This window comes from Rana temporaria, chromosome 1 (genome assembly GCF_905171775.1).
Source record: "Rana temporaria chromosome 1, aRanTem1.1, whole genome shotgun sequence".
NCBI lineage: Eukaryota > Metazoa > Chordata > Amphibia > Anura > Ranidae > Rana > Rana temporaria.
The window spans coordinates 561,593,246-561,608,563 of NC_053489.1; the positions used below are offsets into that span (position 1 = coordinate 561,593,246).

The following is a 15,318-nucleotide window of genomic DNA, read 5'->3' on the forward strand; positions in this document are numbered from 1 at the left end:
TTACTGAACAGCTTACTGAGGAGGAACAGGAAGTGAGAAATTCAGACAAAGGAAAAAAACATTTAGAAGGGAAATCGAATGAAAAGGTAAGTGAACCAACAATACACTAGATTAAAGGAACCTATTTTGAAAATAAAAAACAAACCTTTACAACCCCTTTAAGTATTTCTTATGACAAAAATAAATGTATTTTTCCCAATAGTAGCCTCCTATAAACTTGTGTAGAGCAGCACTTAGACTGAAAGATGAGGCTTTGCTATTTTGCTAAAAATAAATTAAAAAATAATCTGCACTAGTTTTATACATGTATTTTAACTAGGGCTGCGGAAATTAACGATTAATTGTTCGATTAATCGTTAATTTCTTTGATCGACGAAAATTATTTTGATCGATCGACGATCCGCGGAGTGAGCTCCGCGGTCTCGCCCATAGGAAAGGCCGCGGCTTCGGCCTAGCTCCGGAGCCGCGACCATCTTGGCCCAAGTAGCGGCGCACTGACGTCATCATCGCCCGCCCTGCTAGTATTATATTCCCGCGCGCGCGTGTCCATCAGCCTCTCTGCCGACGGGTCTGCCTGATGTAGGTAAGAGCGGACGAAGCATTCTAATCTTTATATTAGAGCTTGGGGGCAGATGTGTGTATAAGCATGGGGGCAGATGTGTGTATAAGCATGGGGGCAGATGTGTTCTGCCCCCATGCTTATACACACATCTGCCCCCGTGCTTATACACACATCTGCCCCCATGCTTATACACACATCTGCCCCCATGCTTATACACACATCTGCCCCCATGCTTATACACACATCTGCCCCCATGCTGATACTGTGTGTATCAGCATGGGGGCAGATGTGTGTATAAGCATGGGGGCAGATGTGTGTGTGTATAAGCATGGGGGCAGATGTGTGTATAAGCATGGGGGCAGATGTGTGTATAAGCATGGGGGCAGATGTGTGTATAAGCATGGGGGCAGATGTGTGTATAAGCATGGGGGCAGATGTGTGTATAAGCATGGGGGCAGATGTGTGTGTATAAGCACGGGGGCAGATGTGTGTGTATAAGCACGGGGGCAGATGTGTGTATAAGCATGGGGGCAGATGTGTGTGTATAAGCATGGGGGCAGATGTGTTCTGCCCCCATGCTTATACACACATCTGCCCCCATGCTTATACACACATCTGCCCCCATGCTTATACACACATCTGCCCCCATGCTTATACACACATCTGCCCCCATGCTGATACACACAGTATCAGCATGGGGGCAGATGTGTGTATAAGCATGGGGGCAGATGTGTGTATAAGCATGGGGACAGATGTGTGTGTGTATAAGCATGGGGGCAGATGTGTGTATAAGCATGGGGGCAGATGTGTGTATAAGCATGGGGGCAGATGTGTGTATAAGCATGGGGGCAGATGTGTGTATAAGCATGGGGGCAGATGTGTGTATAAGCATGGGGGCAGATGTGTGTGTATAAGCACGGGGGCAGATGTGTGTGTGTATAAGCACGGGGGCAGATGTGTGTGTATAAGCACGGGGGCAGATGTGTGTGTATAAGCACGGGGGCAGATGTGTGTGTATAAGCACGGGGGCAGATGTGTGTGTATAAGCACGGGGGCAGATGTGTGTGTATAAGCATGGGGGCAGATGTGTGTGTATAAAAGCATGGGGGCAGATGTGTGTGTGTGTGTGTGTGTGTATATAATAGCATGGGGGCAGGTGTGTGTGTGTGTGTGTGTGTGTGTGTATAAAAGCATGGGGGCAGATGTGTGTGTATATAAAAGCATGGGGCAGATGTGTGTGTATATAAAAGCATGGGGGCAGATGTGTGTGTATATATTATTAAAGCATGGGGTCAGATGCTATAATATACACATCTGCCCCCATGCTTTAATATACACATCTGCCCCCATACTGCAAGAATATACACATCTGCCCCCATGCTGTAATGTACACATGGGGGCAGATGTGTATATTCTTGCAGTATTGGGGCAGATGTGTATATTACAGCATGGGGGCAAATGTGTATATTACAGCATGGGGGCAAATGTGTATATTACAGCATGGGGAAAAATGTGTACCGTATTTATCAGCGTATATCGCGCACTTTTTTCCCCTTAAAATAAGGGGGAAATCGTGGGTGCGCGATATACGCAGATAGCCGCTTACCGCGCTCAGTTTGAAATCCTGCGCCGACATATACCGAGTGCAGTACACTCGGCTAGTCTCTGCTTCGCTCGTGCTCACGCATAAACGTCACAGAGCGTGAGCGCGAGCGAAGTCGAGCCTTGCCGAATGTACCTGAGTGTACTGCACTCGGTATATGTCGGCGGAGGCGTTCGAACTGAGCGCGGGAAGTGGGGACTCGACTTGAGGCGCGCGCTGGAGAAGCTGGGAGGACACCACCGAGGCCGCAGACGGATGCCGGACCGGACGATGGACGCTGGGAAGACACCAAAACTGTAAGTAATAATAAAATCAATCATATAAAAAATTTTTTTACAGGAATTTCGGGGGCAACTTTAGGGGTGCGCGGTATACGCGGAAGCGCGCTATACCGCGATAAATACGGTATAATCTTACAGCATGGGGGCAAATGTGTATAATCTTACAGCATTGGGCCAAATGTATATTACAGCATGGGGGCAAATGTGTGTATATTACAGCATGGGGGCAAATGTGTGTATATTACAGCATGGGGGCAAATGTGTGTATATTACAGCATGGGGGCAAATGTGTGTATATTACAGCATGGGGGCAAATGTGTGTGTATATTACAGCATGGGGGCAAATGTGTATATTCTTACAGCATGGGGGCAAATGTGTATATTCTTACAGCATGGGGGCAAATGTGTATATTCTTACAGCGTGGGGGCAAATGTGTATATTCTTACAGCGTGGGGGCAAATGTGTATATTCTTACAGCGTGGGGGCAAATGTGTATATTCTTACAGCATGGGGGCAAATGTGTATATTCTTACAGCGTGGGGGCAAATGTGTATATTCTTACAGCGTGGGGGCAAATGTGTATATTCTTGCAGCGTGGGGGCAAATGTGTATATTCTTGCAGCGTGGGGGCAAATGTGTATATTCTTGCAGCGTGGGGGCAAATGTGTATATTCTTGCAGCGTGGGGGCAAATGTGTATATTCTTACAGCGTGGGGGCAAATGTGTATATTCTTACAGCGTGGGGGCAAATGTGTATATTCTTACAGCGTGGGGGCAAATGTGTATATTCTTGCAGCGTGGGGGCAAATGTGTATATTCTTGCAGCGTGGGGGCAAATGTGTATATTCTTGCAGTATGGGGGCAGATGTGGATATTGCAGTATGGGGGGGAAGATGTGGATATTACGGTATGGGGGGGGGGGAGATGTGGATATTACGGTATGGGGGAGATGTGGATATTACAGTGGGGGCTATATATGGTGGTGATCTGAAAAATGATCCAAACCGTGAGTTTTTTTGATCTGTTTCACCCCCTAATGTCTGTGACGTCACCGGACAGCCTGGACAGTGTATCTTTTGTCCTATTGGCTGATATGCTGTGGATTTTTCCAATGTGGCGTCTGCTGTTGCTTCATTTTACTTATGAGCCGGTGCACCTTGCTGAGTAATAAGGAGACGTGAAGGAAGTCTTTGGTCCGTGCTAACTGACTGTTTTTCTGCTTGCATGACCTCCTGTTTGCTCAGGGGTTCATGCTGGGAGGTGAGAGTATTTAGTTAAACCAGAGGTGGAGGGATTGTCATCGATTGTGGACTTTTTGCACTGGTGGAATTCTATGTGGAAATTGAAGTCTGGACATTCTATTTATCACCACTCACTGATTATTTATATGTGGGTCTGATTCAATTTGCGCTGCACTTACTCTCTGTTTACTATTTGCCATTTGAATTTTTTTTTTTTGTGATAATTAAAAGTTGCATAGGGTTTTTTTTTTTGTTTAATACATTTTTGCACTGATTGCATCTTTCTTTCTGCTTTTATAGCCTGGACAGTGAGACCCTGCTAGATGTGAGCAGACTGCACACACCGGATTGAGGTACCTGGAGCAGCAGGCTCCATCAGGGAAAGGGGGCAAAAAGGAAAACTTCAAAACCTCCACTGTTAACAGTGTGACAGAAAGAGATCCTTGAGGATATAAAATTTAGACTTTGACAGTAAATAACAATGGCGAGCAATGAAAGCAATGTTGCAGTTAAACATTTAGGCGGAAAGTTAAGCAAGCATTTCATTTTTAAGCTAAATGCTGATGGCAAAGTAGAGGATGGCAACAAAGTTTACTGCATTCACTGCAATAAACAATTGGCTTTCCGTGGTTCAAATACATCGCTGACGTACCACCTACAGCACAAACATCCACTCAAGTATCAACACGTTGTCAACAGTGACCGGCAGAAGAGTTCTCCAGTACAACCAATATCTAATTTCATGTCTCAGTCAAACAAGCCTGTAAGTGCCAAAGTTTCTGCAGACTTGAAAATTGCTATTGCTCAGTGGATTGCCAGTTCAGGACGTCCGACGGCAATTGTGGATGATGATGGACTACAAACAGTACTACGTATAGCTCTTCAAAACCAGACTTATAATTTACCCAGTCGCCGTACAATCGACGCTGTGATTGGCCAGATGTACAACGAGAAGCTAACGCAGCATAAGAAAGCTATAGAAAGCATTCACAGTATTGCTCTCACTACTGACTTTTGGACCTCAAACAACAATGAATCATACTGTGGTATAACGGGACACTGGATTGATTCTGACTGGAAACTGACATCAGTAGCTTTAGGTTGCTTACTTGTTGATGAAAGACACACTGCTGAAAACGTTGCCGGTTTCTATAAAGAGTTTGCTGCAACATGGAACATCAGCGATAAAATATGCTGTATCATAACGGACAATGCACGAAACATGGTTGCTGCTATTGGACAAACGGATTTCAGTCACATACCATGTATCGCACATTGTCTTCAACTTAGCATATTAGCAGGTTTGAAGGCAGCTGACTCTTCACCTCTTGTGGCAAAATGTCGACACTTAGTTGGACATTTCAAGCACAGCTCGGCCAACACATCTGAACTGAAGAGCAGCCATTCCAGTGTCTCTTCGTCAAAAGATGTTATGTTCCACAAATTGCAGCAGGATGTGGCAACTCGGTGGAACAGTACCTACATAATGTTAGCCAGATTGTTGGAAGTCAAAGATGCCGTAATGCAGTATCACATCGATCATCCAAAAAACTACAGTGGACCTAAACTGACAGAGTCAGATTGGGACAAAATGGCCAAATATACATCAGTCTTAGGTTCACTTGCAGATGCTACGGAATATGTTGGGGGTGAACAATATGCAACATGTTCTGCCGTTCTTCCATTACTGGCCTTTTTGTGTAGACTGTTAAGGATTAATGATGATGATCCAGGTTATATTGGACGATTCAAAACTGCAACATTGAACGACTTTTCAAACAGAATTGAAGGCATTGATGCTTTAACAATGTTGCAAATGGCTGTGGCCTTGGATCCACGTTACAAGAAACTGACCTGTCTAAGAAGAGAGAAACGTGAAGAAGTGTGGACAACATTGTCGAATGCATTTAGGGCTTTCCACGATAGAAGACAGCCAGCAGGATGTCCAACAGGCTTAGAAGAAAGCAATGATGGCACAAAAGTAAAAGTAGTACCTGTGCCGAAGAAACAAAAACTTACTCTGTTGCTGAGCGACTCTGAATCGCAGTCCTCAGCTGACGAATCAGATGCAGAACACAGTGCACAGGCCGAGTTGATGCGCTACCAAGTAGAAGATCCCATTCCAGAAACAGAGGATCCTCTCATGTGGTGGAAACTCAATAGCCATCGTTTTCCTGGCCTAAGCAGATTTGTGCAGACAATACTTTGCGTACCGGCAACATCTGTTCCGTGCGAAAGACTTTTTAGTTCATCTGGCTATATTGTAAATAAAATGCGCTCGTGTCTGCTACCAGAAAATGTTAACACTCTGGTATGTCTGCGTGACTGGCTAAAGTGATGCCTACTATAGTGACTAGAGGTCGACCGATATGGGTTTTTCTCTGGCCGATACCGATATTTAAAAATTGGGGTGGCCGATATTGTAGGCCGATATTTGCGGCCGATTTTCTTTTTTTTTTTTTATCTCAGAAAATCTAGGTTGGGGAGGAGGTTATTGTTTAGGGTGGAGAGGTGGAGTGCAGCCTATCAGTGTCCATAAGTGGCCACCAATGCAGCTCACCAGTGTAGCCTATCAGTGTCCATCAGTGCCACCTTATTAGTGCCCACCAGTGCAGCCCATCAGTGCCACCTCATAATTATTAAAAAAGAAAAAAAATACAATCTTAGTCATTTTAAGGAGGGGGTACAGAGAGGTGGTTGTGGAGGAGGGGGGTACAGAGAGGTGGTTGTGGAGGAGGGGGCTACAGAGAGGTGGTTGTAAAGCTACCTCTCTGTACCCCCTCCTCTACAGCCACCTCTCTGTACCCCCTCCTCTACAGCCACCTCTTTGTACCCCCTCCTCTACAGCCACCTCTCTGTACCCCCTCCTCTACAGCCACCTCTCTGTACCCGCCTCCTCCACAGCCATGTGTTGTGGAGAGGGGTGAGTGGTGCTGGGCATGGGTGGGGATGCATTGTGGAGAGGGGTGGGTGGGGATGGATGGTGCTGGGCATTGGTGGGGATGCGTTGCCATGATGCATTGTGGAGAGGGGTGGGTGGGGATGCATTGTGGAGTGGGATGGATGGTGCTGGGCGTGGGTGGGGATGTGTTGTGGAGAGGGATGAATGGTGCTGGGCGTTGTGGAGAGGGGTGGGTGGTGCTGGGCATGGGTGGGGATGCATTGTGGAGAGGGGTGGGTGGTGCTGGGCGTGGGTGGGGATGCATTGTGGAGTGGGTGGGGATGCATTGTGGAGTGGGTGGGGATGCATTGTGGAGAGGGGTGGGGATGCATTGTGGAGTGGGTGGGGATGCATTGTGGAGAGGGGTGGGGATGCATTGTGGAGTGGGATGGATGGTGCTGGGTGTGGGTGGGGATGTGTTGTGGAGAGGGATGAATGGTGCTGGGCGTTGTGGAGAGGGTTGGGTGGTGCTGGGCATGGGTGGGGATGCATTGTGGAGAGGGGTGGGTGGTGCTGGGCGTGGGTGGGGATGCATTGTGGAGAGGGGTGGGTGGTGCTGGGCATGGGTGGGGATGCATTGTGGAGAGGGGTGGGTGGTGCTGGGCATGGGTGGGGATGCATTGTGGAGAGGGGTGGGTGGTGCTGGGCGTGGGTGGGGATGCATTGTGGAGAGGGGTGGGGATGCATTGTGGAGTGGGTGGGGATGCATTGTGGAGAGGGGTGGGGATGCATTGTGGAGTGGGATGGATGGTGCTGGGCGTGGGTGGGGATGCGTTGTGGTGATGCATTGTGGAGAGGGGTGGATGGGAATGCGTTGTGGAGAGGGATGGATGGTGCTGGACGTGGGTGGGGATGTGTTGTGGAAAGGGATGGATGGTGCAGGGGATGCGTTGGAGTGGGGTGGATGGTGCTGGGTGGGGATGAAGATGATTGTGTTGCATTGTGAAGATGGATGAGGATGACTCTGTGTGGGGATGAGAGTTACATTGTGAGAAGGATCTCCACAATGTAACTCTCATTTCCACCCAAAGTCATCCTCATCCATTTTCTCAATGCCAGCCTCAGCCAGGTTTCCCTTTTAAAAGGAGTTTTAATAAATTCTGCAGGGGGGCACAGTAGCACATAATTTGGGCAACTTACCCTCCATACATGCTGGTATCATAATCCAAATCTATCTGCATGCACCTAATAGGCTAGGTGCATGCTGATGAGCTGATCAGCCAATCATTGTTTAGAACTTGGTGTAATGCCAGCAGGGAAGGAAGACATTCCTGCTGGGGGGAGTTACATTAGTCAGGCAGCAGTTGTAAGCCAATGATTTTTTTTCCCCTGTCCCTAATACAGCAAGCCGAGGGAGGGGGTGGGGCACGGCTGGCGGCACGATGCCAGTGAAATCTATGTCCCTTCTGTGGTGGCCGTGCAGATGGAGGAATCGGATACATGGGAGTGGGGTCAGTACTGCAGGGCAGGCGGCCATGCGGGCCGCACACTTTAGTCGCTAATCGGCCGATTCTTTCACAAAAATCGGCCGGTGCCGATTTCACAAAAACGGCCAAATATCGGCCGATATATCGGTCTACCTCTAAAAGTGACTGACAGTCAATATCAGATACGTGTTATAATTAAAGTTAAACTTACTTTAAAAGTTTTTCTTAAAGTTTAATAAAAAAAAAAATTACTTACATCAGTGCTACAGTTTGAATTTATTTGTGTGAACAGTTAAGTCATGGATTGTGGAAACCAACTAGTGTCGGGTGATTGTATATAGTGTATACCACATTTACCACTGACTAATGCAGAGTTGCAATGCAAGGAGATCAGCTAAAAGTAGTTGTATCTGTATGTGCGTTAATTAATCGAAATTAGTCGATTAATCGATTAAAAAAAAAACGATTAATCGAACACAAAAATTTTAATCAGTAGCAGCCCTAATTTTAACCACTTGCCGCCCGCCAATGACAGATTGATGGCGGCAAAGTGGTTGTTAGATCCTGACTGGACGTCATACGACGTCGTCAGGATATTGAGCCGCTGCGCGCCCCCGGGGGCACGCATCGCATCGATCGTTGTTGCGGGGTGTCAGTCTGACACCCCGTAACACCGATCTAGGTAAAGTGTCTCTCGCGGAGACTCTTTACCACGTGATCAGCCGTGTCCAATCACAGCTGATCACGATGTAAACAGGAAGAGCCGTTGATGGCTCTTCCTCACTCGCGTCTGACAGACGCAAGTAGAGGAGAGCCGATCGGCGGCTCTCCTGACAGGGGGGGTTCGCGCTGATTGTTTATCAGCGCAGCCCCCCCTCGGATCGCCACATGGACCACCAGGGATGCCCACCCTGGACCACCAGGGAAGCCCACCCTAGACCACCAGGGAATAACAAAAAAAAAAAATGGGCAAAAAAAAAAATAGTAAAAAATATATAAATAAAAAAAGACAGTAAAAAAAAAGATGTCAATCAGTGCCCACAAATGGGCACTGATTGGCAACATGGATCCATCAGTGCCACCCCTCAGTGTCCATCAGTGCCACCCCTCAGTGTCCATCAGTGCCACCCCACAGTGTCCATCAGTGCCACCCCACAGTGTCCATCAGTGCCACTCCACAGTGCCAATCCATGCCCAGTGCCCACATATCAGTGCCCATCAGTGCCACCCATAAGTACCCATCAGTGCCACCCATATGTGCCGCCCATGAGTGCCCATATGTGCCGCCTATGAGTGCCCAGTGCCGCCTATGAGTGCCCTTCAGTGCCGCCTATGAGTGCCCATCAGTGCCGCCCATCAGTGCCCATCAGTGCCGCCTATGAGTGCCCATCAGTGCCGCCTATGAGTGCCCATCAGTGCCGCATACCAGCGCCGCCTATCAGTGCCACCTCATCGGTGCCCATCAGTACTACCTTATCGGTGCCCATCAGTGCCACCTCATCGGTGCCCATCAGTGCCGCCATATCTGTGCCCGTAATTGAAAGAGAAAACTTACTTATTTACAAAAAAATTAACAGAAAAAAATAAAAACTTAGGGCCAGATTCACAAAGAGATACGACGGTGTATCTACAGATACACCATCGTATCTCTGTCGTAAACTGGTCCTATCTATGCGCCCGATTCATAGAATCAGATACGCATAGATAGGGCTAGATCCAACAGTGTTACACTGTCGGATCTTTTTTTCAATTTAAAAATGGCGCCGGGGGCGTTCCCGCTGATTAACGATAAATAATATGTAAATCAGCGAGATACGCAAATTCACGAACGTACGCGGACCCGACACAGTCTTCTTACGTCGTTTCCGTAGCGGTTTTCCGTCGTATACTTACCCCTTCTTTTATCAGGCGCAGCCAATGTTAAGTATAGCCGGCGTTCCCGCGTCGAATTTGAATTTTCCTACGTCGTTTGCGTACGCCGATTCACTGAAACCCGCGTCGCAAGTCCCGCTCACGTCGCAACCACTGACGTCCTAGTGACGTCAGTGGGAGCAATTCACGCCGGGAAATTCCCCGGACGACGCATGCGCATTTAAATCGGCGCGGGAACGCGCCTGATTTAAATATGACACTCCCCTAGCCGCGGAATTTGAATTCCGCCGGGGGATTTAGGATCCGCCGTCGCAAGTTTGGAGGTAAGTGGTTTGTGAATTAGCCACTTGCCTCCTAAACTTGCGGGAGCGGATCTTAATTCGCGTAGATCGAGCGGATCTATAGATCCGCTGAGCTACGTGAATCTGGCCCTTAATTTTTTTTCAAAATTTTCAGTCTTTTTTTAGTTGTTGCGCAAAAAAAGAAAATTGCAGAGGTGATCAAATACCACCAAAAGAAAGCTCTATTTGTGGGGAAAAAAGGACGCTAATTTCGTTTGGGTACAGTGTAGCATGACCGCGCAATTGTCATTCAAAGTGCGACATGGCTGAAAGCTGAAAATTGGCTTGGGCGGGAAGGTGCGTAAGTGCCCTGTATGGAAGTGGTTAAATATAAAGAATAAGGCCCCTTTCACACGGTAGTACCGTTCAGGTCCGCTTGGCAGTTTTTTCGGCGGACCTGAAGGGCCACTCCATACATCTCTATGGAGCGACGGATGTCAGCGGTGATATGTTTGCTGACATCCGACCCGATCCGATCTGCTAAAATCAATACGTCGCCATCCGTCCATGGTGGATCGGATGAGATGTCCGTTTTCGTCAGATCTCTCCATAGGAGACAGCGGCGCTGGGCAAGCCCCTCCCCGCTCAGTGAGCAGAGAGGGACCTGTCATCCGCAGGCTCAGCAGAGATCAACGGAGAGATCTCCCACTGGGCTGGCAGACCGCTGTAAGCGGATCCGTCCCTGTGTGGAAATGGCCTAAAGCTATTGGATGGCTACCCACGTTAATAAATATCCACCACAATTTTTTAAGGAATGTTCTGTAAATATATGAAAGATTTAGGATAAAAATCAATCACCATCGCACAATAATAGTTTTTCTCTTAGTAGTCCGTATTTTGTGCTCCATACACCACATTATGCATCTGTCTGTGTTCACCTTGGATAAAATCTCAATAGGCGATGGCATCCTGGCAATAAATTCCAAGCTACAAAGTTGATGGCAATGGGTAAGAGATTTATTATTTCAATTGTCATCATTTTGAAAGCTGCAGTTTTACGGTTTTCAGAAACTCCCCTGTGTTACAGTTTCTGTTTTTGTTGCTTATGGCTGAGTCTATTTTTGAGCACATTTTTTCCCCAATTACCGGTATTATGACTGTCTGTGATGCTTCATCTTTGCCAGTGTTGTTTGTCTATATTAACCCATGCCAGCCAATTAGATTTCATGTACAAGCAGACTACTGTACAGTTGAACCTCGGATTACGAGCATAATCTGTTCCAGGAGAATACTCGTAATCCAAAGTACTCGCAAATCAAAGCGAGTTTTCCCATTGAAGTCAATGGAAACTAAAATAATTTGTTCCGCATTGACTTCAATGGGATGCAATACCGCATGTGGCCAGAGGTGGGGGGCGCCAGAGAGCCTCGGAAACGGTGGGAAAGGCCCGAGGACACGTTGGTTGACCTCGGTAAAGGTCGAAAGGCTCGGAAACTGAGTATTTCCGTGTCCTTCCGAGCCTTTCCGAACGGCTGCGATCATCACTGGCAGCTCTGCTCGACTCCGGCGCCCCCGCACGTCAGGCCAAATTTGGTACTGCAGGCCCTATTAGGTTGAATTCTGCTCGTCTTACGAGACAACACTCGCAAACCGAGTCAGAATTTAAAAAAAAAAGTTGCTCACAAATCAAAACATCCTCAAACCAAGTTACTCTTAAACTGAGGTATAGCAAAACCACATTTGTTGGTACATTGAAAGTCCCACTTACTAAATCCAGTTGTAATCACTAAATGGAGATATTGGGCCAGATTCACAGAAGAGATATACGACGGCGTTTCTCTGAAACGCCGTCGTATCTCTCAGAGCATCTATGCGACTGATTCATAGAATCAGTTACGCATAGATAGCCCTTAGATCCGACATGTGTAATTGTCTTACACCGTCGGATCTTAGGATGCAGTACCTCCGCCGCCGCTGGGTGGAGTTTGCATCGTATTCCAGCGTCGGGTATGCAAATTAGGTTTTACGGCGATCCACGATGGTTTTTCGCGTTCGTTATGTCGTTGCTAGTATAGTTTCCCGTCGCAAAGTTAGTCGTCGTTTTACCTGCCCTAACTTTACACAGCCCATGTTAAAGTATGGCCGTCGTTCCCGCGTCGAATTTCAATTTTTTTTTTTTCTTGCATAAGACGTCCGGGAATACGAAAGTACGCTACGCACGTCGCTGTTCGAAAAAATGACGTCACTTCGCGCAAAGCACGGAGGGAATTTCAAAACGGAGCATGCACAGTAGGTCCGGCGCGGGAGCGCGCCTAATTTTAATGGCACACGTCCCTTTGAATTACGCGGGCTTACGCCGGAGGCCGCCGGCGTAAGTTTTCACGCAAGTGCTTGGTGAATCAGGCACTTGTGATGAAAACTTGCGGCGGTGTAACGTATATACGATACGTTACGCCGCCGCGATTCTACGTGAATCTTGCCCATTGTTACTTGCATTGAAGCACTTTGATTGATTTGGGTCCATATATATTTTTTTTATTATTATAGTAAAAGATCAGATAAACCAGGCAGGACCTAAAGATCCTGCAGGGGGATAAAGGTGCTCATTCATTTGTCTTATTTCACATAATATTTCACAAAATCGCCTGTAATGGTAAACATATAACTGATCATAGGGCCATTTTCCAGTTAATAAGTGACCCTAAGTGCATTAGCTAGACGCAAACACAATGTTCTTCCAGCCATGGGTTTTCTAAACATAATCTTGGCATAAGGAAAATGTTTAATCAGTCCTTAGAACTCCTCTGCTATGCCTGGATGTCAAACTATGTAACCATCCCCAGCAATCCTCAATGAAGAGCAGTATATGATAACTTTATTTACTTTGTGGAGCTAAAATGGAAATAATTGTATGAAAAATACACATACAATGCCACAGAACAGCAAAACTTTTATTTACAGATAAAATATCTCCCCCATTCCTTTCACTCCTTATTACTGGCCACAGCTATAGAGAGAAAATTCCATTGAAACATAGCAATGAACATATTTCCTTTTTGTACACATCAAATGGAAGTATATACACGAAAACCGATGAGCTGTGTGTATTCTTTTTGTGCTGTGCTATACACAACCTATTTAGTGTAAGTGGCATGGCTGGCATCCCGGGAGCGTGTTTTTAGAAGGACAACGTTGTAATTTTAAACTTTTTTGCCATCTTTTGTGAATGTTTACCAATTGTTTATTTGTGTGCAATTTTTAAATAAAGCGTATTGTAGGAGTACTCCGCTTTGTGTTCCCACCTCCCTTCTTGAGGGTATGGACCCCTTTTTTTAAAATTATATTTCTATTATATCTTCTGCCCATTCTGAATCCTTTATTGGTCCTTAATGGTGAACTCCATCCTCACTTTGGATGAGTCAGAACCTGGCCCGTTGATACTCTGGGCAAAAGGTCCATGGGGCATATTCTTATAGATCTGAGGCGGCGGAACGTATGTCCTTTACGTTACGCCGCCGCAAGTTTAAGTGGCAAGTGCCTGATTCCCAAACCACTTACCTGTAAACTTGCGGCGGCGTCGCGTAAAGTCCACCCGCGCAAGCCCTCCTAATTCAAATGATCCTGGTAGGGGGCGTGGATCATTTAAATTAGGCACGCTCCCGCGCCGATCGTAATGCGCATGCTCCGTCGGGTAAATTACCCGACGTGCATTGCGCTAAATGACGTCTCACGGACGTCATTTGTTTTGACTGTAACGTAAATGGCGTCCAGCGCCATTCACGGACGACTTACGCGAACGACGTTAAATTTTCAAATTTCGACGCGGGATCGACGGCCATACTTAACATTGAGTACGCCACCTAGGGGGCATCTTTATCTTTACGCCGCGTATCGCTTACGGAAACGACGTTAAAACACTACGGCGGGCAAGCGTAGGTTAGAGAATCGGCGTGACTAGTCATTTGCATATTCTACGCTGACCGCCACCTAGCGGTCAGCGTAAATATTGCAGCCTAAGATACAACGGCGCAGGCCGTCGTATCTTAGGCATGTTTAAGTGTATCTCATTTTGAGAATACACTTAAACATAGGATCGGACTTATGTGGGCGTATCTGCTGATACGCCTGCGTAAATTATTTGAGAATATGGCCCCATGTCCTTTCCCTTATCCACTTTCCCTTTTTGATACGCCGGCGCAGGTATGAAATTACGGCGGCATATCTGGAGATACGCCGCCGTAAAAGCTACCTGAATCTACCCCATTGTCTTTTGACTAGAATGCCACTTTAGTTTTATGGTTAAATATGTTTTTATTAACACGTTTCAGATGATTACAAAGATAATCCATCTAAGTGGATGCAATAAAACATCCATGAAATTCTCATAGAAGTTCTTTTCCCCTGGATAGGTAGCTTCATCAGTGAAGGCTCAATTATAAGGATTAGGGAAACACAAACAGGCTATTAAAAGTATTTGTAATGACAACAAAAAGAGGACCCCCCAGAAACAATGTCCTTAAAGCGGAGGTCCAGCTGGAAAAAAATAAAAACTAAAAGTCAGCAGCTACAAACACTAGCTGCTGACTTTTTAATAAGCACACTTACCTTGTCCAGGTTGCCCACAATGTCAGCCTCCCGAGGCCGAACCGTCTATCGTGGCAGGTCCTGGCGCCGCCATCCTCACTAAAGGAAACAGGCAGTGGAGCCTTGCGGCTTCACTGCCCGTTTCCTACTGCGCATGTGCGAGTCGCACAGCGCTTTGTGAATGGGCTGCTGACTTCTGGGAGACACACAGGTCCCAGAAGACAGCGTGCCCCATTCCCTAGAAGACAATGCGAGGAGGACGAGACGGAGGAGCACCTTGGACAAGGAGGGGGCAGATTAGGAAGATCTGCCTAGTAACAGCCATTTCTGGTAAGTATAACATTTATTTTTTTAGGGTGGACCTCCGCTTTAAGAAGGTCCGTAACACTGATGTAGTCAGTGCAATAGTAAATTACCCCCCAAAAATAGAGTGTGCGTAACAATATTCATGGAGAGAAGAGACAGAAAGTAATTAGAGAGAGAAAAGCGAAAGAACAAAACAGGGAGAATAGAAGAAAAAGAGGG

The 15,318-nt window shown here is 46.8% G+C and overlaps 1 protein-coding gene across 1 annotated transcript in view; it reads left to right on the forward strand.

The window, feature by feature from the left end:
- Positions 1-4,169: 4,169 nt before the first annotated feature.
- The window catches only part of LOC120938871 (E3 SUMO-protein ligase ZBED1-like), an 87,972-nt gene continuing 76,823 nt past the window's right edge, over positions 4,170-15,318 (forward strand). Inside the window, exon 1 of the mRNA XM_040351917.1 lies at positions 4,170-5,999. Within this exon, the coding sequence (XP_040207851.1) occupies positions 4,170-5,999 (1,830 nt within the window). The remainder of the gene's footprint in view (positions 6,000-15,318) is intronic.